This window comes from Bremia lactucae, linkage group LG10 (genome assembly GCF_004359215.1).
Source record: "Bremia lactucae strain SF5 linkage group LG10, whole genome shotgun sequence".
Taxonomy (NCBI): domain Eukaryota; phylum Oomycota; class Peronosporomycetes; order Peronosporales; family Peronosporaceae; genus Bremia; species Bremia lactucae.
In genome coordinates, this window is record NC_090619.1 from 4130903 (window position 1) to 4156290 (window position 25388).

Sequence of the window (25388 nt, forward strand, 5' to 3'; positions counted from 1 at the left end):
GTCGTCGAGCTGCCGAAATAGCGAAAGCTAAGGCTCATAGTGAATATAGATTCACTCCGCTTAGTGCGGACGAGCGTCTCAAAGAGATAGCGGGTCATAGCTTGGCCATCTGGATCTCTGTGACCCGGCGAGGACGCCGGAGGAGATCGCTGCTCGCGACGCTCTTCATAAGCGATACCTAATGCCAAAAGTTATGACGCAAGATCAGTATCTGACGCGTCTACGTGATCAAGCCCGTGGGCTTCGGCGACCTCAATGAGAGAAAGTCTTATCGTTTTGTTTCCAAACGAAACAAGAAGTGAAAAGCGAAGTCTCATTTGGGAACTGGGTCCATCAAGCCCGCCGCGTCCGCAATATTTGGAATATCATATAGCCTGCGGGTGTGGCTAATATTCGTTTGGGACGGAAGCTTCGCTTCGATTTCGCCAAGCTTAAGGCCAAAGGCCAGTTACGTTCGGCATTTTTATGCCGCAAAACGAAGAAAGGTCTAGTTGATATTTCAGTGTTTCGGTTGACCGTGCAACCATGGATCGAAGCCGCACCGAGGGTACACATCCTCCTGATCCCACTTCTAGTGGTGGGAAGCGTCGTTTGACGCGAGTTGACCCTGAGCTGAGCGCTCACCAAACGTCAACGGCGTACGGGCAATCTTGCCGAAGAGGTACCTCAAACTCCCAAGAGTTTTCAGAAGAGGGGTACCCCAGCCACTTTACCAGATACTAATATTGGCCTTTACAACGACGTCGCTTTAAAAGATTCTCTACGTGAAATTGAAGGTTTCCTCGCATCAAGCAGCGCGGGAGGGGGGGCGAAATCTCGACGGAAGCGTTTGATGCTTTAAAGCAAGAGGCGCAACTTCTTTGTGAGAGCCTTGCTCGGGTTGAGAGCTTTTATGAGGCGGTTCAGAACCGTCTTTCGATGCTGGAACGTCGCAAAAAACTCGTTTAAAGGGCCAGCTGGACTTCCTGGGGAGGATGCGCGGCACGACCGCCTTTCTCGGCGGAAGCACCTTTAAGTCCACGTGGGAAGGGTCCCGATATGACTTAAGCAAGCCAACGTAAAACATTGGGTGTGTACGCAGCTTGCTAGGAAGGTTAAGCGTGTAAGCTAGGCCTTTCTTGGCCACGACTGAAATGGCCCATAAAAGCGCGGGCGCAATTTGGTCTTGAAGACCGCGGAAACCAAGTTAGTAGGTAGATTTTAAGCGTTTCATAAAACTGGTCTCCGACCACATAAGAATTTATACAGCTTCTGCCTTTGGCATCTGCTTGTTCTTTTTGTTTGTCTTGGCTATCAGCGATCGTGTCACGTACATGTCTTAAGACACTAAATCGCGTCGCGAAAAACTCGCTTACTTGTTTCCGAACGGTAACAGGGCTGATATCAGCAAGCCTATCGCCTAATTCTCCCCCACCAAGCCCTGAGCCATGCAGTGGTATCGATAATGGAACGCGTAGGTGGGTGAGACCGTGGATATAGAACGGAGTGTAGCCTGTAGAGGCATGGACAGTTTATTAAACGCAAATCCCACCACTGGGAGCATTGAACTCCAGCGCTTTGGTGTTTGAGCACACACACTGCGTAAAACGTCTTCAATGAAGCAATTGACACGTTCTGTGTGACCATCCGTTTGTGGATAGTCCGCGATGGACATGTCTAATCTGGTGCCATGCACTCGGAAACTTGATTTCCAGAATTTACCCGTGAAACGGGGGTCCCGATCCGAGACAATTGCTACTGGCAAACTGTGTTGTCGAAACACGCGATCGATGAACAGCCTTGCAGTATCTTCACCATCAATGGTATCCGGCACAGCCGCTAAGTGAGCCATTTAATTTAATCGGTCAACAAATAAAGACTACTATGCCAGAGTTACCGGCCTAATCTTTCGGTAGACCGAAAACAAAATCCATACTAATGGACTCCTAACACCCTATGGGTACGGACAAATTTGTCAGTGGCGCAGCAGCATGCACGGAGGGTTTAATCCATTGGAAAGTTTCGCATGTGCGAACGTACGTGCTGAGCCATTTATAAAGTATGGGCCACCAAAACTCTGGTATACAGAGCCGTAGGTATTTTCTCTACCGAGATGAGCACCAAGGCCAGTATCGTGTGACTCATAGAGGATTCGGGTACTTCAAATCCTCATCATGAGGTACAATGACGCGCGGACGATCCGCAGCGTCCGTGCAATAAAGCAACAGGTCGTTATCGATAGAAAATCGATGTAATCTTGCACGCAAACGTGCCGACAACTTAAAACCCGATTCAGAGTTCTTTAGAGCTCGTAGCAGAGCTACACACTGTTCATCCTTGGCGTAAGCCGAACGGATTCATTCAGGATAGGCGACAAGATAGTCGTTAAATGAGAGAGCTCATAAATCGGTCTGCGTGATAACGCATCGGCCAAAGCATTCTGCTTGCCAGGCTTATACTTCCACCTCGAAGTTGTATTTGGCGAAAACGGATAGCCATCGAGCCATCCTCTGTGCGAGATGGGGCGACATAGTCGCAGTGCGTAATGACGCGTGATCTGTATATCACAAACGGCTTAGAGCCGAGCGGATAAACTCTAAATTTGACGAGAGCATACTTCATAGCAAGTAAGTTTTTGTCATGATCCGGGTAGTTCTTTTCCGCAGCTTTAAGCTGTCTAGATTCGAACGCATAAACACGTCACGCCCATCAGCATCTGTTTGTTATAGAGCACTGCCATTGGCGAAATCTGATGCGTCACAGACGACACTGAAAGGCCAATTTGGCTTCGGCAGTGCTAGAATCGAGGCATGGATACGACTATCCCTAACTGCTTGAGAAGCATTATCTTCTGTGCTATTCCAGCACCATTACGTATTCTTTTTAGGAGATTAGATAATGGCCTAGCCATATCAGCGTAATTTTTGCTATATTTGTGTAACTTATTGGCGAGACCCAACCACTTACGCAAATCCTTTTGGTTTTTAGGAACCGGCCAATCTACTATGGCTTTTACCTTAGCGGGGTCATCTCTAAGGCCTCGCTTCCCAATGAAACATCCTAAAAAAAGGGATTTCTTTTGCGCCAAAAGTGTATGTAGATGCATTGGCATACAATTTATTTGTGCGCATACACTCGAGCACTGCTCGCCTATGGTCAAAATGGTTTTTCATATCCGACCGACTCTGCTCCGCACGACTATGGACAAAAATGTCATCAAAGTAAGTCGGAGCATAACCTCGATGAGGGCGAACAGTTGAGTCTCTAGACGATCAAATGTTGCCGCGGCGTTGAAAAGCCCTTGCGGCATAACCAACCACTCCCATAGCATTCAGCTTGTGGTGCTAACCGCTGTTAGCGGGATATCGCTAGCTCGCATGAGCAGTTGGTAATAACCATCGACTAAGGCAAGAGTGCTGTACTTGTACATCCCACCATATTGTTTTGAAGAATATCCTTTCTAGGAATGTTTTTTTGCTGGCATAGTGGCCGCATTAAGCTTATTATACGCATTTACAATGCGCCATTTAGCATTTGGTTTCTTGAACGAAATGGCCGTGTCGAATAAGGAGATTTGCTCTCTCGTACCATTCCACCTCGTGCCTAGCATGAAAGAAATCGTCAATGACGCCACACTGTTCCCTTGGTAAAGACCACTGCGTCTGACACAATATTTCGTTCCCGGAACAAGGCCAATTTCATGACGGACACCTATATCCGGAGGTAAAACAGATGGTGGATTGGTACATACCACATCTTGGAATTCCTTAATCAAGGAATAAAATGGATCCGTATGATCTTTAAGGATCGATGACCGACTCCGCGCACAAAGTGCAGCCTTTGTGTCATCCAGGACAGCTTCGTCCAGAAGTGACAATGAGTATAACTAAATCGCTAGTTAAATGACCATCATCTCAAAAAGTCGCCAGCCATTAAGGCTAGACCGCACTCATCAATCGACATTTCGTTAAACTCTAAAAGAGCACGTAACGAAAAGATTGCCGCAAGCTAGTGTTATCGGTTACACCATTAACAAGTGCGTGTAATTGCTCACTCGTACACTTTGAGAAGGTATAAACGCTCGCGTTTTCCCTGTCTTGGAGTAGAGACAATACGTTTCTTATAGGCCGGGACATTCACGTCCCCGAATCTTTTAGCCTGTATTGGTTCTACATCAGGCATGGTGTCTAATTCGACATCCGACAAGGAATTAGGTAACTCAACTTCCTTATCCAGCATACGTTTACGTGTCGTTTCACGTGCATTACAAGGGTTTGACCCTTAAGGTCCTGGCGAACCGCCAATAGTGTCACTATTGACACTCAGTATGGTGCCACCTTGGCCGACCACACTCGGTGGACTTAGATGTGCCATCCCATGTATATCAGGGGTATTGCACCCTTAAGGTCCTGGCGAACCGCAAATAGTGTCACTACTGACACTCAGTATGGTGCCGCCTCGGCCGACCACACTCAGAGGACTTAGACGTGCCACTCCACGCATCTCATGGATATTATACTCTTGATGACTCGGCTTTAGGCCAACTATGCTTTTAGCATTCAGTAAATCGTTATTAGAACGAGTGTCAGTCGACGGAGTGCGTGCCGTTCCACTTCCTCTTCTGAGTCGGGTTCAGAATTAATGTTTTCAACATTGGAGTTTGTTAAGTCAGACATTCCAAAGTCTAAATTACTGACAGACTCAGTCATTCCAATGTCTAAATTACTGACAGACTCAGTCAATGATTCGCGCCAATAGCGCTTTTGTTGCCTAGCAAGGTGGGTTCATGACTCTTCGAAACTTTGCTAGGAACATTGCGCGTGGCGCTTAAGGTCTTAGACCTCCAATCGTTCTATTAACCATGGCGTTCAAGCCAGGCCATTTCAAGGATGAGATCATATCTCGAATCCAAATCAATTACGAGACAGCGTTCCATACTGTCAAAGTCCAGAAGCTTCATGCCTAAGTTCAATGGAACCTTAGGAACAATGGCACGAGTCCTAGTCGCTAAGCGAACAGTGATTGTATCATTTTCTTGCGCTTGAAGCGCCTCAACGTATTGTTGATTTTCCTCAAGGGAAAGACGTCGAGCATAGTTGCAAGACGCCCCTGAGTCAATTAAATTGACCATGGCTTATCTAAGCCATACACAGTCGCTTGAGCGACTAACAAGCCAGGCTTGTACACACGCCCCGTACCATTACGCACCGAGCTCATTGGAGCTAGGTAATGTTTACTCTCACCTCGAAGAGGTTCCACAGAGCCTAGGTCGCACCAGTAGGGCGTACCGCACCAACTGGGTATCGACATTTTCCCGCACCGTATCAGATTTCTGGTGGAACACACCGGACTTGCCTTTCAATTGATGATTGGTCAATTTTTGTATTTCTAATCATTAACACCATTTTGGTGCACAGAACAAGACCACCTCCCATTATACTTTGGAGGATTTGTCGGACCCGGGTATCGAACCCGGGACCTCCCGGTCCTGAAGTGAGTGGCGGACGTATCAGATTTCTGATATAGGTCTGAGTTGGTGCTCTTCCGAGCTTTACGCGTACTTCGTAGGGGACAGGCCAGGCGTAATTTATTCGTGCTTCCGCACATATAACATCTACGGACAGTCCTATGCTGTTTCACAGCTTGAAAAGCCTCTCCTCCTTCCTCAACGAGGCTTAGATCCATGGGTTCCGGTCTATTAGGCGGAACTTATGTGCTTGAAGAGCTTGTTCGGTAAACAGGCGTGCTAATATGAGCAGACATAAAGTCGATCTCAGCGCGTAGCGCTATGGCAACTGCTTCTTCGAAAGTGGCAGGATGAGATCGGAATAATTTCGCCCGGGCAACGCCCTCATTGGGTCTTCCCATAAAGATTGTTACGACAATTGCTTCTTGCACCGGGTCTTGATGCATAGATGCAATGAGAGTTCTCAACTCCTGGACATAGTCCCCTAGGGTTCGTTTACCCTGTCGAGTCGCTAGGAACCGTGCTCGCATGCGAGAAGCCTGATCAGGCGGTGCAAACATGCTAGTCATTTGCTATTCTAGCGAATCCCATGAGGAAAAGCGTCGTTTATGGACGTACTGCACGATAGTGCCCACTCCATGGCTCTACCTCCGAGTTTGGAAATGTCCATAGCCAACTTTTGCCGTTTTGTTAAGAACAAGGCGGAGTCAATGGACATCTCCATCTGCTTAATCCAAAAAGGGAGATTTTTCCCTCATTTCCTTCAAATGGCCTTACATTGACAGCTAGAGGGCGAGCCTTTGGCTCTGAATCAGGTACAGAGATGTACCGGGTTGTCATCGATGCCGCAAGGTGATCTTGTACCTGTCCAATCATGGAGGATTCATTTCGCATGAAGGCTTCAAGCCTTGCATGCAGGACCTCTGGTCCCTGGGATATAATGTACTCTATATGTTCAAGCCCAAACAGAGTTTTGAGCTTGTCATAAGCTGCGCGTTGCGTCTCTGAAAGTTCTGGAATTCTTCCATTTCAGTAAAGGATTTGTCTTATAAAGACTCAGGCTAGATTGACTTCGAGTATTCCCAGGTAAAGCGGAGCTACCTCGCTCCTAAAGTCAGAGGAAGAGTTTAGACTCAGAGAGTCTCTTAGTATTATAGAAATAATGGTTTAACAACTCAGGGAGTCATACAAGCTATTAAAGCTTAATGAAACCTAGTTCAAAGGATCCAGGGCTCATAGTAGTGATGAGGACAGCGAGCTAATGAGGAAGGATGATGGCACTTTATTGCCCTTTTAACTTCTCTCAGTGCTTTAGTATGGAGAGAACAATGTATTCTAACGGTGTCTCGTCGTCTGCGCTGGCTAGCGCAGCGACCATTAATGAGAGCGCTGCCCATACCCGATAGGAGTGGCGATCTCGCCCACCTACTTCCGGCTGCCTTATCTTCGTCCGTTCAATCGCAGGCGTTAAGCGCTGCCGAACGCATATTGCGGATCCCAAGGGTCAAGTCTTGCAAATGACCTCGGATTTTTATGATGTCCGAGCGAAGAATCGCCAGGGTTATGAACGTCTGAAAACTTGCTTGGACCTCCTGGAGAAGATTCGTGCTGAGAGATCCGCGTTACTCGCGTGATGTCCCTCGCTCTCCGAGTCCCTATCGTGGTGGGAGGAGTCATTCGGCTGAAAGTGTTTTCACCTTCGCCGTCAGCATCGGTCTTCTTAGACGGATGGGGGTATCTGATCTCTTCTGGATCAACGTACCGCTTCAGACGACCAACTTTAAATACGGGATGCGTCTTTATAAACGGGGGAAGGGTGAGCTTTATAATTTGAGTCTCCAACCTTTTCTATCACCGTAAACGGCCCAATGCAACGCGGCAATAACCTCCTAGTGCCTCCAGGTAGTACAAAAATTGCATTTTTAGGTAGGGTAGCAGTACGTAATAGTACCTTTTCCCCACTCTAAAGCGTTCATTATTTTTGCGACCATTTCGGTCAGCGTATTTTTTTTGTCCTGTGCGCTTGCCATCGCGTCAAGGACTTTTCGTTTATGGATAATACACATCCACAAAGCGTTAAGCGTCGCTCACGCTTTTTGCATCTAACTCGCCTATGATACCGCAGAGAGGTCGGTCATGAAACGTAGTTTTACCGACCACTGCTTTACTGGCAGGGTAACTAGGGCAAGTTGCTGTTTTTGAGATGATACCCTCGCGGGTCATCGTCATATTGGCGAAACTATGCCCCTCTTTCACACCGAGCATAGTGAGGGGCCCTACCCCACTAAGACTCGGGCTGCGCACAAACGAGACTGGCGTCCAAGGATGGCGCAGATCGTTTATATAAAACGGCGCCTCACCCGTACTGGCGTGGACACTGTGATTTATAGCGAACTCCACAAAGGCAATTACTTGCTCCATTCTTTGGTACTTGCTATCGTGCGTAAGACATCCGCCACGACCCGATGGCACGTTCTGTTTGGCCATCCGTTTGGGAATGATCTGCGGTCGACACGTGGAGCTTGCTACCTAGCACCATACACATGTCGCCAGAAACCAGACGTAAAACGTTGATTTCGGTCCAATACTATGGACGGCATGCCAAACATGAAGTCCAGACTAACTGACTCCCAACAGTTGGTTGGAATCGGTAGCGGCTTCAGTGGCGCACTGCTGGATGATGCAGGTTTAATGCGCTGACACTGCTCGCAAGAGCGAAGTGGCCAGCCGTGTGGCCACCAAAATTCCTATGACACTCGTAAGGATGTCTTTTTACGGCCCGGATGCCCATTAAATGGTGCATCGTGGAGCTCGTGAAGGAACATTAGCTTGAGATTTGTGTCATGAGACACAAAGATTCTCGAGGGATCACAAGGTGACAGCTGATGCCATAACAAGCTGTAGCTAAAGCGGTTTAGCTAAGCTTTCAGGTGCGACGGGAAGGCAAGCTTTCGTCAACCGAAGTGGTTTAACAGCAGGCGACAATGATCATCCTGACTGTAACTGTCTTGTATGTCAGAGGCTAACGAGCTCGTCACGTGGTATGTATTCATGGCCGCCAACGTTGACGGCTGAAATTGTGCTTTAGCACTAGACACACTTTCCTCATGTCTTACCTTGAAGTCTGGTCTGCGCGATAAAGCGTCGGCCAAGACATTCGACTTGCCGGCTTGAATTCAACTTTAAATTTTGAGAAGATTATAAGCCTCTTGCCATTCTAGGCGAGAGGTGCGGTGAGTTTATTGCGGTCCACAGTGATGCGTGATCCGTATAGACCATGAATGGTTCGGTGCCCAGTAGGTGCACACGAAACTTGACAAGAGCATACTTAATTGAAAGTAGCTCTTTGTCACGCACGAGGTAATTCAGTTTCGCGGCTGTTAAAAGCCGGGACTGATAAGAGATGACGCGGTCAACGCCGTCGTCATCCTTCTGCATGAGCGCGCTACCGCTTGCAAAATTATTTACATCGCAGACGACACTTAAGGGCTTATCCGCGTCTGGCAATGTCGAGACCGGTGCCTCTACAAGAGATTGCTTCACTGATTTGGACGCATCATCTTGTTACCCATTTTTCGTCCTTCTTAAGGAGGTCAGATAATAGTTTAGTTTGCTCAGCATAATTCTTGCTATATGCAAGTAATTAGCGAGCCCTAAAAATTGACGATAATCCTTCACATGCCGTAAAATTGGTCATTCCTTTTCCGATTTTGCCATGTCCGGGTCTGCTCGTACACCATGTGTACCTACGATGCAGCCCAGCACAGGTATTTCGGGGACCACTATATCGCACTATTGGAAGTTGACGTACAATTGGGCATCTTTCAAAGTCTGCAACACAGCGTCTAAATGACGCTTGTGCGACTCTGTTGCGCTCAGCTCATCCTCGGCCCTACTACGCTTGAATACATCGTCAAAGTAATGGGCCGCATAGGCACGGTGCTGACACATCACGTGAGCCACCACTCAATTAAATGTCGCTGGTGCGTTTTTCAAACCTTGGGGAATCACAACCCACTCCCGAAGCATACCGCTTGGGATGCTTACAGCTGTTTTGGCTACATTGGACTCTCTCATGAGTAGCCATCTTTCAATCCAATGCGGAAATAATAGTTGACTTTCCCATGGAGTTCAACAAAACATCTTTCCGCGCGATTGGCGTTTGCGCCGGTATGGTCGCCGTGTTCAGCTTATTGTAAGTATGAAACACGCGCCATCCACCTGTGGCTTTACGCACATAAAACGTCGGACTGCAGGGAGGCGACTTGCTCTCACGTTAGTGTCCCGCCTTGGCTTGCTTGTCGAAGAACCTATCGATATAATTGACTTCTTCTTTCGGCAACGGTTATTGCCTGGTCATCACACAATACTTGGTGCAAGGTTCGAGATCAATTTCGTGCCCGATGCCCCTATCTACTGGTAGGCGGCTCGGCACTTCTTCTGGGTACACATTGCGATGTTTCCACAGAACCTCAAAGAACGGACTGTATCTCAAGGCATATCAGCCTTGAGCAGCGAACCGTATCTTTTGTCCGTATCTAGGACGGCCTCGTTCTGCGAGAGGCATTTGCAACTGATGTCGGAACAACACAAGTGAGTGTGCGTTGACGGGATGTCAAACGCCATAGAATTCTACCCAGAGCCCTAAGTCTGGTGTAGTTGGAAGTGTGCCGACTGGATGTCAGGTGGCACAAAATCCTACCCAGCTCGTGAAGACTGGGGTAAGCGAAAAGGACGATGACAAGTAGTTATGCGTCCAAAGGTCCTACACAGAGCCAAAAGCCTGTGGTAGTAGACGGCGAGCTGACAGTAAGTCAAGCGTCGCATGAACCGACACAGTGCCTAGAGCCTAGTGCGGTTGGAAGGGTGCGTTATCCAGGATAGTAACGGCACCCGCTTCCCAGTCATAGGTCGTGGATGCTCGGATTGCGAGTACTCAACAAATTAGGACGATCAATGGCACGTCTAAACGAGTGACCTTTGAATCAGATCCTATTGAAGAGGACGGGTCTTCGAACGAGGTGTTCGAGGCCGTCAAAGACGAAATTGCGGAGGCATACTCAGTGAGGTGCTCCGGCAAGTCTTTAAATCTGTCGAGGAGATAGTAAATCTGCCGAGGCCTGCATTTCCCGACCCTCCAGTTGCCGGGGCAAAACTCATGCGTCTCGCACGCTGGTTCTTGCCATCGTCATTTGAGAAGGGAGTCCTTTTCCTGGACGTCTTTGCCCCAGTAGGGACCCTGGCATTGCAGCGAGTCCTCATTTGGCCGCGCTTGCCGCATTTAAAGCAGACAACGTTTGCATTGGCGAACTTAATGCGAGTGCAACACTATGTTGTTCGGAGGCTGACACATGGTGCGAATCTGTGTCTTAAAGATCGCTCATGAAGGGAACGCCTTTACGTCCGCCATAAGCAACGAGTAAGCCCACGCTGAGGCTTTAATGCGCAGGTGCGGCATGGCGTACGACATCATTCGGCTGTCGTCCTCGATGAGCTGCGCCACACCGCATTGCTCTACGGCTAACAGCTGGTAGACAATCGTGTGCACTGCAGCTCCATCGAACTTGAACGGGTCCATCCGAATGGGCCTCGGCTGATGTGACCGGGCAGAGAGCATCTCAACAAACCTGTTGAAAGACTGCTCCAAGGCTGCTGACACCTCAGCTCATCCTGAGTCTAAGTGACGAACTCTGCTGGCAGCATGGATCTGTGCGTCGGACGCGGATTTTTGCTGTCCGAGCACAAATGCCTCAAACTGTACCAACTGAGCAACATGTTGCTCTGGGAGGACTGCTCAAGAGCCTGGCCAGGGCTTGTTCACCAACTTCCAGTGCCAAGTGCTTTGCCCCGCCCCCCGATGATGTTCGGAGTGGTGTAGAAAATGAGCCCAATCGATACTGAGGATACTGAGGATCATCCTCACGTACATACGCAGATGCGGGTCGTGAGAAGGATTTCAAGTACTAACAAGTGTACGCGGGCACGTCGTAATCCGGCCACACTTTACTTCGTCAAGCACTCTAGCACAGCGAGGAAGCGGTTGGACCGTCTTCTCTTGCGTGCAGTGAGGTTGTTGTGGTGGGCGCCTTGGCGACCTCACCCAACGCACTAAGAACTTTGATATACGTGTTGTCACGGGAGTGGTAATCCGGCTCTTCGTGCGCGCTTACTAAGTAGGAAGTAGTTTTCTGACTGATTTATATTAAATCGCATTAAATGTAGATACCATTTTTACCAATCAACATTTCATCTCGTAGATATCACTTATATATGTATTGAGAGCGTATTTTTCTAGACACCTCGAGTAACGGATGACTCTAGCCGTCATCCCCGCTAATGTGAATGCCCTCAGGAACATCACATACACAAGGGTGGGTCACAATGCGAACCACACCCAAGTGGTAGGTACAGCTGCATTTCTTAAGTAATTGACAATCCCCTTAAGTACACAGAGAGTACTACTTAAAGGGATTGTGTAAATTAGGGCAACTTTAGCCCGTGATCAGCGCTGCATGATAGCCTTCTTGGGAAGCTTAAAAGCTCCCTCCTCCTTCATCAAACATGTCAATGTTAGATGGAACGTGCGAAGGCCGTTGAACGGACTACGAAGTGCTATCAGGTGTAACGGGGTATGTTTTTAGTACTGACAACAGTATTAGTCAACCTACACTGATTACAGTGAAGGTAGGAGGTGCATTGCATAGTTATTTATTATTACACTGAAGCCAGTAGATACAAGATCGTTCTGAAACAACTTAATGTATTCATACAGTCTTACTTATTCCCTATTCTAAAGCCTTAGAATCAGCTAAGACCTCTTAGCTACTTAAAACCTTCCTCTGGAGGTCGTGTACAAGAAGAAATCGAGGCACCCTTGCGCTACGCCTAATTGTGTCTTGTAACGATTGGAGAGGTGATTGAAACTTAAATTTATCAATTAATACAAGTAGGGAAGTGGTATAGCCACACACACCTATCGATATAGTCGGCCCCTCACAAAACAAAAAAAAATATTATGATAGGAAACAGGATTGTTACAGTGTAAAATATTTTTGCGTTTCTTCCTAGGTGTACATAGCTACAACTCCGCCAACATTAATACTTGGTCTTCATCATGCCGCTTGCTTCACCTTCAAAACAGATTGATGAGACTCATGAGAAAGCGAAAAACCCTTTGGGCGGCAAGAAGGTTATTCAACGAAAAATTACGCACGAAGGCCGAACAATACGGAAGTCTAGGATGGTGCGGCTTGCTTGCGCTCATCGAGGAGGGCGACAGAAGCAAGGGCACTTGCTGTTCCCGGTCGGTTCGCGTCCAGTCAATATTGGTCAAGGTAATTTTTTGAAATGCCCTCCATTCAGCCATCGCCAAGTTCATGTTGTATGAACTTGGCGATGGCTGAATGGAGGGAATCTCTGTCCAAACCGGACACCATGGCCTATTCAAATCCTCATCATGATAACAACGACACGCGGAGGATTCGCAGCGTCCGTGTGATAAAGCTACAGGTCGTTATCGATAGAAAATCGATGTAACCTTGCACGCAAACGTGCCGCGGTTCGTGCAGCAGCGGGTGACGCACTGTTATCTCTTGCGGCAACGGGACGTCTACCGTAGTATTTCAGCTCGATCGTGTGAACAGGTGGAGTACACGGAACGTCGCTTGGCGTACCAAGAATGCTTGGACTGGTATTTTCGACCATCGCAAAACAAATTCTTCAAATCATTTTTATCGATGTGCGAGATAAAGAACACGCTAATGACAGGCCAGCTATGATAGCGCCTTGTAAATCTGTGAGCCTGTATTTTTAAGTCGATGTGCTTCATCACAAATGAGCAAATCGCAGCACTCTTTTGTGGCTGCAAATTAGAAGCATGTATTCGAAATGTTTAATACAAAATGATCAGCTCTTAAGCATTAGATACCGGTCGTGGTCTCTTCCTTCTATCAGTGAACTAGTTAATGCCCTTGATCATTGTCTCACGTTTTGACTTCATTCACCATTTTTACACGTCCGTGTAGCCACTTGATGATTTCATCGTCCCAATTCTTTACTAGTGATGTCATACGCACCAGAACCGCTAGAGTTTCTTTCGGCTTCATGCCCATGCCCACGCCCGTCACTAGCATTGTGTACACCAATGCGACACTCTGCATGGTCTTGTCAAGGCCCATATCATCACCCAAAATACACCTTCTCCGTCAAAACCTTTCACGCGATTTCACGCAATCAATTATACATAAATTGCACTCCTTCCGTTAATGAGGACGCAGAAACTTCACACACTTTTTCAGGTACGACTACTATAGCCTCTGGATCCGTCTCGCTCTGCCATAGCACAACCTAAGGCGACGCATCGACCTTCGAAGCCACAACTCAAGTTTCACTCAAAGCAGGAGGTTTTGTCGACGGACGTTTTACTTTCTTTATAGCATACTTCAAGCGGTGGCAGATCATGACGCATCTTTAGTTTCGATACTTCGGAGCCCTAGCGCCGTCGCATCCCGAGCATCCTAGTGATACGCAAGCAATTGCTCTCCTGCGTACGACCGCCTTCTCCACAAGAGGGATTGAACTGTTGTTGCACTTAGAATATGTGGGTGTGGCGAGTGATACATCTTACCGACTTAATCAGGAGTGTAGGTCGGGTATGTCGCGACATCGAATTATTTAGGGGTGTACGCCAGGAGGGGGGCTATATCGAAAGGGGTGTGTGTAACAGGGATCACATCGGTTGAAGAATTGTTGTTATGGCTTATTTACTTTATGGATAAAATAGCCTTTTATCCTATTCTAAAATTGTTGACTACTTAAATCCCATTTATAATGGGTAAATATGGTCGCCACCAGATATAAATCTGGCGGCCGAATCTATTTTTAAATTAAGCTAGGGAAAAGTTTTAGATTAAAAATTTATATAGAGTGCAGTTCCCCTTTTGATCTTAAAGTGTTAAGTGCCTTTCTGAGGCTCACGCATTGATCAGTAAGAGATAGAAGCCTTTTTAAGGTATATACTCTTGGGCACTAGTTGCCACTTGGTTCTACGAGCCCCTGGATCCCTTGAACTAGGTTTCATTAAGCTTTTATAGCTTGTACGACTCCCCGAGTTGTTAAACCCATTATTTTCATAATACTAAGAGACTCTCTGAGTCTAAACTCTTCCTCTGACTTTAGGAGCGAGGTAGCTCCGCTATACCTGGTAATACTCGAAGTAAATCTACGCCTGAGTCTTTATAAGACTAAGCCTTGAAATGGAAGAATTGCCAGAACTTTCAGAGGCGCAACGCGCAGCTTATGACAAGCTCAAAACTCTGTTTGGGCTTGAGCATATAGAGTTCATTATATTCCAGGGACCAGAGGTCCTGCATGCAAGGCTTGAAGCCTTCATGCGATGTGAATCCTCCATGATTGGACAGCTATAAGATCACCTTGCGGCATCGATGACAACCCGGTACATCTCTGTACCTGATTCAGAGGCCAAGGCTCGCCCTCTAGCTGTCAATGTAAGGACATTTGAAGGAAATGAGTGAAAAATCTTACTTCTCAGCGCGTAGCGCTATGACAACTGCTTCTTCGAAAGTGGCAGGATGAGATCGGAATAATTTCGCCCGGGCAACGCCCTCATTGGGTCTTCCCATAAATATTGTTACGACAATTGCTTCTTGCACCGGGTCTTGATGCATAGATGCAATGAGAGTTCTCAACTCCTGGACATAGTCCCCTAGGGTTCGTTTACCCTGTCGAGTCGCTAGGAACCGTGCTCGCATGCGAGAAGCCTGATCAGGCGGTGCAAACATGCTAGTCATTTGCTATTCTAGCGAATCCCATGAGGAAAAGCGTCGTTTATGGACGTACTGCACGATAGTGCCCACTCCATGGCTCTACCTCCGAGTTTGGAAATGTCCATAGCCAACTTTCGCCGTTTTGTTAAGAACAAGGCGGAGTCAATGGACACCTCCATCTGCTTAATCCAAAGATCGACTTTATGTCTGCTCGTGTTAGCACGCCTGTTTACTGAACAAGCTCTTCAAGCACATAAGTTCCGCCTAATAGACCGGAACCCATGGATCTAAGCCTCGTTGAGGAAGGAGGAGAGGCTTTTCAAGCTGTGAAACAGCATAGGACTGTCCGTAGATGTTATATGTGCGGAAGCACGAATAAATTACGCCTGGCCTGTCCCCTACGAAGTACGCGTAAAGCTCGGAAGAGCACCAACTCAGACCTATATCAGAAATCTGATACGTCCGCCACTCACTTCAGGACCGGGAGGTCCCGGGTTCGATACCCGGGTCCGACAAATCCTCCAAAGTATAATGGGAGGTGGTCTTGTTCTGTGCACCAAAATGGTGTTAATGATTAGAAATACAAAAATTGACCAATCATCAATTGAAAGGCAAGTCCGGTGTGTTCCACCAGAAATCTGATACGGTGCGGGAAAATGTCGATACCCAGTTGGTGCGGTACGCCCTACTGGTGCGACCTAGGCTCTGTGGAACCTCTTCGAGGTGAGAGTAAACATTACCTAGCTCCAATGAGCTCGGTGCGTAATGGTACGGGGCGTGTGTACAAGCCTGGCTTGTTAGTCGCTCAAGCGACTGTGTAGGGCTTAGATAAGCCATGGTCAATTTAATTGACTCAGGGGCGTCTTGCAACTATGCTCGACGTCTTCCCCTTGAGGAAAATCAACAATACGTTGAGGCGCTTCAAGCGCAAGAAAGTGATACAATCACTGTTCGGTTAGCGACTAGGACTCGTGTCACTGTTCCTAAATTTCCATTGAACTTAGGCTTGAAGTTTCTGGACTTTGACAGTATGGAACGCTGTCTCGTAATTGATTTGGATTCGAGATATGATCTCATCCTTGAAATGGCCTGGCTTGAACGCCATGTTAAATAGAATGATTGGAGGTCTAAGACCTTAGGCGCCACGCGCAATGTTCCTAGCAAAGTTTTGAAGAGTCATGAATCCACCTTGCTAGGCAACAAAAGCGCTATTGGCGCGAATCATTGACTGAGTCTGTCAGTAATTTAGACTTTGGAATGTCTGAGTTAACAAACTCCAATGTTGAAAAGATTAATTCTGAGCCCGACTCAGAAGAAGGAAGTGGAACGGCACGTTCTCCGTCGAGTGACACTCGTTGTAATTCCACTTTACTGTTGCTGGAAGCATAGTTGGCCTAAGGCCGAGTCTTCGAGGATGTAATATCCCTGATATACGTGGAGTGGCACGAGTGTGGTCGGCGAGGTGGCACCATACTGAGTGTCAGTAGCAACACTATTGGCGGTTCGCCAGGACCTTAAGGGTGCAATATCCCTGATATACGTGGAGTAGCACGTCTAAGCCCACCAAGTATGGTCGGCCGAGGTGGCACCATTCTGAGTGTCAATAGTGACACTATTGGCGGTTCGCCAGGACCTTAAGGGTCAAACCCTTGTAATGCACGTGAAACGACACGTAAACGTATGCTGGATAAGGAAGTTGAGTTACCTAATTCCTTGTCGGATGTCGAATTAGACACCATGCCTGATGTAGAATCAATACAGGCTAAAAGATTCGGGGACGTGAATGTCCCGGCCTATAAGAAACGTAGTGTCTCTACTCCAAGACAGGGCAAACGCGAAGCGTTTATACCTTCTCAAAGTGTACGAGTGAGCAATTACACGCACTTGTTAATGGTGTAACCGATAACACTAGCTTGCGGCAATCTTTTCGTTACGTGCTCTTTTAGAGTTAAACGAAATGTCGATTGATGAGTGCGGTCTAGCCTTAATGGCTGGCGACTTTTTGAGATGATGGTCATTTAACTAACGATTTAGTTATACTCATTGTCACTTCTGGACGAAGCTGTCCTGGATGACACAAAGGCTGCACTTTGTGCGCGGAGTCGGTCATCGATCCTTAAAGATCATACGGATCCATTTTATTCCTTGATTAAGGAATTCCAAGATGTGGTATGTACCAATCCACCATCTGTTTTACCTCCGGATATAGGTCTCCGTCATGAAATTGGCCTTGTTCCGGGAACGAAATATTGTGTCAGACGCAGTGGTCTTTACCAAGGGAACAGTGTGGCGTTATTGACGATTTCTTTCATGCTAGGCACGAGGTGGAATGGTACGAGAGAGCAAATCTCCTTATTCGACACGGCCATTTCGTTTAAGAAAACCAAATGCTAAATGGCGCATTGTAAATGCGTATAATAAGCTTAATGCTGCCACTATGCCAGCAAAAAAACATTCCTAGAAAGGATATTCTTCAAAACAATATGGTGGGATGTACAAGTACAGCACTCTTGCCTTAGTCGATGGTTATTACCGACTGCTCATGCGAGCTAGCGATATCCCGCTAACAGCGGTTAGCACCACAAGCTGAATGAAATGGGAGTGGTTGGTTATGCCGCAAGGGCTTTTCAACGCCGCGGCAACATTTAATCGTCTAGAGACTCAACTGTTCGCCCTCATCGAGGTTATGCTCCGACTTACTTTGATGACATTTTTGTCCATAGTCGTGCGGAGCAGAGTCGGTCGGATATGAAAAACCATTTTGACCATAGGCGAGCAGTGCTCGAGTGTATGCGCACAAATAAATTGTATGCCAATGCATCTACATACATTTTTGGCGCAGAAGAAATCCCATTTTTTAGGATGTTTCATTGGGAAGCGAGGCCTTAGAGATGACCCCGCTAAGGTAAAAGCCATAGTAGATTGGCCGGTCCCTAAAAACCAAAAGGATTTGCGTAAGTGGTTGGGTCTCGCCAATAAGTTACACAAATATAGCAAAAATTACGCTGATATGGCTAGGCCATTATCTAATCTCCTAAAAAGGATACGTAATGGTGCTGGAATAGCACAGAAGATAATGCTTTTCAAGCAGTTAAGGATAGTCGTATCCATGCCTCGATTCTAGCACTGCCGAAGCCAAATTGGCCTTACAGTGTCGTCTGTGACGCATCGGATTTTGCCAATGGCAGTGCTCTATAACAAACAGATGCTGATGGGCGTGACGTGTTTATGCGTTCGAATCTAGACAGCTTAAAGCTGCGGAAAAGAACTACCCGGTTCATGACAAAAAGTTACTTTCTATGAAGTATGCTCTCGTCAAATTTAGAGTTTATCCGCTCGGCTCTAAGCCGTTTGTGATATACAGATCACGCGTCATTACGCACTGCGACTAAGTCGCCCCATCTCGCACAGAGGATGGCTCGATGGCTATCCGTTTTCGCCAAATACAACTTCGAGGTGGAAGTATAAGCCTGGCAAGCAGAATGCTTTGGCCGATGCGTTATCACGCAGACCGATTTATGAGCTCTCTCATTTAACGACTATCTTGTCGCTTATTACTGAATGAATCCGTTCGGCTTACGCCAAGGATGAACAGTGTGTAGCTCTGCTACAAGCTCTAAAGAGCTCTGAATCGGGTTTTAAGTTGTCGGCACGTTTGCGTGCAAGATTACATCGATTTTCTATCGATAACGACCTGTTGCTTTATTGCACGGACGCTGCGGATCGTCCGCGCGTCATTGTACCTCATGATGAGGATTTGAAGTACCCGAATCCTCTATGAGGCACACGATACTAGCCTTGGTGGTCATCTCGGTAGAGAAAATACCTACGGCTCTGTATGCCAGATTTATTGGTGGCCCAAACTTTATAAATGGCTCAGCACGTACGTTCGCACATGCGAAACTTGCCAATTGGTAAAACCCTCCGCACATGCTGCTGCGCCACTGGCAAATTTGCCCGTACCCATAGGGTGTTAGGAGTCCATTAGCATGGATTTTGTTTTCGGTCTACCGAAAGATTCGGCCGGTAACTCTGGCATAGTAGTCTTTATTTGTTGACCGATTGAATTAAATGGCTCACTTAGCGGCTGTGCCGGATACCAGTGATGGTGAAGGTACTGCAAGGCTGTTCATCGATCGCGTGTTTCGACAACACGGTTGCCAGTAGCAATTGTCTTGGATCGGGACCCCCGTTTCACGGGTAAATTCTGGAAATCAAGTTTCCGAGTGCATGGCACCAGATTAGACATGTCCATCGCGGACTATCCACAAACGGATGGTCACACTGAACGTGTCAATCGCTTCATTGAAGACGTTTTACGCAGTGTGTGTGCTCAAACACCAAAGCGCTGGAGCTCAATGCTCCCAGTGGTGGGATTTGCGTTTAATAAACTGTCCATGCCTCTACAGGCTACACTCCGTTCTATGTCCACGGTCTCACCCACCTACGCGTTCCATCATCGATACCACTGCATGGCTCAGGGCTTGGTGGGGGAGAATAAGCCGATAGGCTTGCTGATATCAGCCCTGTTACCGTTCGGAAACAAGTAAGCGAGTTTTTCGCGACGTGTCTTAAGGCATGTACGTGACACGATCGCTGATAGCCAAGACAAACAAAAAGAACAAGCAGATGCCAAAGGCAGAAGCTGTATTAATTCTTATGTGGTCGGAGACCAGTTTTATGAAACGCTTAAAATCTACCTACTAACTTGGTTTCCGCGGTCTTCAAGACCAAATCGCGCCCGCGCTTTTATGGACCATTTCAGTCGTGGCCAAGAAAGGCCTAGCTTACACGCTTAACCTTCCTAGCAGGCTGCGTAAACACCCAATGTTTGACGTTGGCTTGCTTAAGCCATATCGGGACCCTTCCCATGTGGACTTAAAAGGTGCTTCCGCCGAGACAGGCGGTCGTGCCGCAGATTGCTGCATCCTCCCCAGGAAGTCCAGCTGGCCCTTTAAACGAGTTTTTGCGACGTTCCAGCATCGAAAGACGGTTCTGAACCACCTCATAAAAGCTCTCAACCCGAGCAAGGCTCTCACAAAGAAGTTGCACCTCTTGCTTTAAAGCATCAAACGCTTCCGTCGAGATTTCGCCCCCCCTCCCGCGCTGCTTGATGCGCGAGGAAACCTTCAATTTCACGTGGAGAAACTTTCAAAGCGACGTCGTTGTAAGGGCCAATATTAGTATCTGGTAAAGTGGCTGGGGTACCCCTCTTCTGAAAACTCTTGGGAGTTTGAGGTACCTCTTCGCCCGTACGCCGTTGACGTTTTTGAGCGCTCAGCTCAGGGTCAACTCGCGTCAAACGACGCTTCCCACCACTAGAAGTGGGATTAGGAGGATGTGTACCCTCAGTGCTGCTTCGATCCATGGTTGCACGGTCAACCGAAGCACTGAAATATCAACTAGACCTTTCTTCGTTTTGTGGCATAAAAAGGCCGAACGTAACTGGCCTTTGGCCTCAAGCTTGGCGAAATCGAAGCGAAGTTTCCGTCCCAAACGAACATTAGCCACACTCGCAGGCTATATGATATTCCAAATATTGCGGACGCGGCGGGTTTGATGGACCCAGTTCCCAAATGAGACTTCGCTTTTCACTTCTTGTTTCGTTTGGAAACAAAACGATCAGACTTTTTCTCATTGAGGTCACCGAAGCCCCACGGGCTTGATGACGTAGACGCGTCAGATACTGACCTTGCGTCATAACTTTTGGCATTAGGTATCGCTTATGAAGAGCGTCGCGAGCAGCGATCTCCTCCGGCGTCCTCGCCGGGTCACTGAGATCCAGATGGCCAAGCTATGACCCGCTATCTCTTTGAGACGCTCGTCCGCACTAAGCGGAGTGAATCTATATTCACTATGAGCCTTAGCTTTCGCTAGATTTCGGCCGCCAGATTTATATCCGGCGGCGATTACATTTGTTACCCATAATAAATGGGATTTAAGTAATTAACTATTTTAAAATAGGATAAAAGGGTATTTTACGCATAGAGTAAATGTACCACATCAACGGTTCTCCAACCAATGTGTGCCCCATTACAAACTTTTTTATTATAACAGCTTTACTTTTACTCTATTCGAAAGCCAAACTTTATTTATTAATACAGCTTTACTTTTTCTCTATAGAACTTACCTTTAGTTCTCCACGTCGTGTACGTGAAGTCACCTTCACTGTAATCAGTGTAGGTTGACTAGTACTGTTATCAGTACTAGCAAAGGCTGCCCGTTAGAGTGCTGCTGAAATGCAGAAGGAATGAACTTACAATTTTGTAAGAAATTTAAAATTGTCGATAAACGACGACTTAATGAAGATTCCACACCACTCCATTAAAGAACGATGGATCGACGCAGTTCCTCACGCCGCAGCGAAAGCCGTGCGCGACGCCGCCACAGCCCCGAGCGCGACCGCAGACGCTACAATTATCAAAACAGTCGCAGCAGAAGCCGAAGCACTGCCGACCGAGCACATCGTAGCAGAAAAATATATAAAGCGCAGACCGAGCAGCGGCGTAGTCGCAGCCCTAGCGAGTATCCCCCGAACCAAGGCTCCAGTAGGGTCAGTGGCAGCGCTCGAAACCGCACGAGTAAGCGCAGTAGAAGTAGAAGTGTCAATTATAGTCGTCGTGAGTCCATTCGTCGTAAATACGACAGCCCACGTCCTAATTACTCTCACAATCGCGTGCACAGCCCCAGCCAACGCAGTTACAAGAAGCATTCGTGGCACCAAAACAATCGAGGTTATCGTCGCTGTAGTTCAAGTTCGCGTGAAAGGAAATCGAACCCACGTTGGCGCAGCCCCAGCTACAGTCCTAGTTTTCGCCGAAGCACCAGCACCCGTCGACATAGTCCCAGTCATTCTAAGAATTACTCGAGTCCACATGGACGCAACGCACAGGACCATCACGACAGTGCCAGTGTGCGTCAGCAGAGTCGGAGTCGTAGTTCCAGACGATCGCGATCAAATTCTTACCAGCGCCAAGATGAAGATGCAATTTCACGTACAGATTCATCACATTATCGCTCTCGAAGCCCAAGTGAAAAACGAATTAATTTTCATCCTTTAACAGCCAGGCAGACATCGACTCTGTCAGCACAAGTTCCTTGTCAGCCAAAGGTTGAAGAATCTGCTCATACCAAACACGATGTGGAGATGGTTTCCATTACGCCAGCGATTGAAAGTAATAATGACGACGAAAAAAGCCTATCTAGGAGAGCAAACCACGATAACCTTATCGATTCTCGTGAAAGAAGCCAGAACCACTTGCCCAGTCGCAGTCCCTCTCATCGCAATAGTCTTGCTCTTCCTTCTCAGGCTCCAAATGGCTTAATTACGCCAGCCAAATCCGTCACGGATCTTGACCAAGTTCCTGCTTTATCTCCACGAAGCGCCCTTACTACGTCGACGTTGATGCCTCCACGGCCAGCAGTGAACCCAATCGTTGATAAATGGCATGAAGCCAAGCGTGAAAGTTATCGTGCTTATTTAAAAAGCAACAGTGATTACAATCGAGCCGAGATGAAGTATTTATCAGTTGAAGCTGAGCTTCGGCTGACCGAGTTTTGGCTAGGCGTCGTAACGAAGAATTTAGAAGATGTCGGCAAGCGCATCGAGGTACACGACTGGAACTTTCAGAAAATTACGAATCAGATTGCGACTGACGACGCGTAAGAGGGCAGTCGTCAACGACAAGGTGAAACTCAATAGAATGATTATACATTTTTCCTTTACATTAAAGTGGGCTGGGAGGAGGTATTTAAGACTTCATTAGAACCACATTGAATTGCTGGCTTCATCCTCCTCGTTTCAGCCCTTGTTTGTACATTTTACCGGTTTTGCAACACCTCTAATATGAGGTCACGGGAAAGACTCGCGAATCCATCGGATTTTGTGACCAAGTCAAAGTTCTGCACCATAAACGAAAGGCATATCTCGCGCAGTCGATACGAGTGCAGATCGTCCGCAGACTGGAAAAGCGCGGCTGCATTCTCAACGTTGATACTTTTTTGAACATATATTTCGCAAAGGCCCTTGAGGCGATCAAGCGTATACAAATCAGCAGCAGCATATAATTCCAATGCCATCTCAGCGCCCACATTAATCGAGTCCACGTAGATATACTCCAGTAAAGCAAGGAAAACTGGCACGCGAGTATGCATCAATGGTATTTCCAGCTCATGAGACTCCCGCATGCCTGACGAAAACATGGCGCGAAAGTGGTCACTGCGAGCAGCTAAGATGGCACGGTGGGAATGGATCGCACGACCTTCCACAAGAAACGTCACGTCTGAAAACTCAGCGCTATCAATAAGCTGCCGCATGTCTCCAACGTACGACGAAGTCAGCATGGAGGCACGGAGCATTGCCACGGGGTCTACAAGCGCGACTGTATGCTCATTATAAGACGCAACGCTGACGACGCGTTTTCCCTCCAGCACGTCGACCACTTTGGGCAATGTAACCTTGGTCGTGTCATTATGGCCTAGTTTGCCATGGTCGCCATTGCCCCAAGTATACACCTCGCCTGTATCTGTGAGCGCAGCCGTATGACTCCAACCGCAGGTAATCTGAACTATTAATTTATCCGCAAGACTCTCGACACGCGTTGGAACGGTTTTATTCACTTTGTCGCCATGTCCAAGTTGTCCATGTTCGCCTCCACCCCATGTATATACTTCTCCTGTCTCGGTGACCGCGGCTGTGTGGAAGCCCCCGCACGCGACCTGTTTCACGCGTTTTCCTGCCAATGCCTCCACAAAACGTGCAACAGGCTGATTTCGTTCTGAGCTGTGTCCAAGACGCCCAAATTTGCCCTCTCCAAACGTAAATACCTCTCCAAACTCGCTCAGAGCAGCCGTGTGGAAGCCACAGGCTGAAATTTGAACGATAAATTTGCCACGAAGTTCCTCTACAGGACAAGGCAAATACTGATGTCCTTCCGTGTCACCGTGACCCGAAACGCCGTTCTCTCTATCTCCCCACGTGTAGACGTCCTTGTTCTCGAGCAAAACGACAGTATGTCGACTGCCACAAGCTACTTGCCGCACCTGCATGCCCTTAAGTGTCTCCACTAGAAATGGAGTCGAGTGTCCTGTCTCGTTGCCATGGCCCAGCTTGCCATACATACCACCGCCCCACGTATACAAATCGCCCGAGACTGTCACGGCCGCTGTATGATAGCTTCCGCACGTGACTTGGCGTATATTTTTACCTCGCAGCTCCTCGACCAGGCGTGGAACGAACTTCCATCCATTGTCTCCGTGCCCTAATCGCCCGTCGTCACCTCGACCCCATGTGTAAACTTCGCCGTCTTCTATACACAGAAATTTTACATGAGCTACACTGAGGTAAATTGCTGCGGAGAAACACACCCGTGAGGACGACGGTGTGGCCGCTTCCGCAAGCAATTTGAAGAATGCGGCGCTCTACGAGAGCTTCGATAGTCACGGGATGGTGCTGGTCGCTTGTGTCCCCGAGTCCCAGCTGTCCGTCCTCGCCGCGACCCCAGCTATAGACAGTCATGGCGCAGACTAAAGACGACTCTATGTCTGTGAGAAAGGGAAAAGTTCAGTGGAAATACTAGTGTACATACACAAGTTTAGGCTGATTTCGGTAACCATAGGATCGGATGTGCGCGATTGGCGGCGGCGTTGAAATAGTACAAGCGCGCTTCAGCTCATTATTCTGCGGTGATCTGGCCTCTAAGGACAAAGTGCAATGGCGATTTAGCGGTATTTAAGTTCGCGGCGGCTGAAGCTAGGTGCTGTCGTTATCAGTGTGTTATCGGATGTTAAATTTGCAGTAGACACCTAAATGCGGCGAGGTGCAGGTAAAACCAGCGGATTTACTGACATTTCAGACGCGAATCGGATAAAGGAGCACTGGAGCTTTCCTTATAGGCGGTAGCATCGACCCAGAGCTTTGTGGAGGTATTCTACCATCGAAATATGCTTTAGCGAGGACTTAATTTGGGTTATTAAAACGTAGGTTATCAAGGAGACCACGGTCATGTGTTGTCAATCAATAATAGATTTGTTTTAAAAGGGCACTAATCATGGAGTTGAGCACGTAATATAAATCTCTTAAACATTGAATAATATTTCTAAACTTTTTTAATTTGTTTTTTTTAAAAAATGGGATAGAAAAATCGGTGGGAGCATTA

General features: G+C 47.5%; 2 protein-coding genes across 2 annotated transcripts; one reads left to right on the forward strand and one right to left on the reverse strand.

The window, feature by feature from the left end:
- Positions 1-21533: 21533 nt before the first annotated feature.
- On the forward strand, positions 21534-22897 carry CCR75_002889 (uncharacterized protein; the record flags this gene model as incomplete). Its single annotated transcript, XM_067960986.1, has 2 exons — positions 21534-22262; positions 22304-22897. 2 exons carry the CDS (start codon positions 21534-21536, stop codon positions 22895-22897), a joined length of 1323 nt encoding a protein of 440 aa, XP_067819067.1.
- CCR75_002888 (uncharacterized protein) lies at positions 21554-25323 on the reverse strand. The gene is made up of 3 exons (XM_067960985.1): positions 24844-25323; positions 24598-24774; positions 21554-24539 (listed from the first exon to the last, which is right to left on the reverse strand). The coding sequence occupies exons 2-3, from the start codon at positions 24746-24748 to the stop codon at positions 23053-23055; spliced, it is 1638 nt and encodes a 545-aa protein (XP_067819068.1). The 5' UTR covers positions 24749-24774; positions 24844-25323; the 3' UTR covers positions 21554-23052.
- Between the last annotated feature and the right edge of the window lie 65 nt (positions 25324-25388).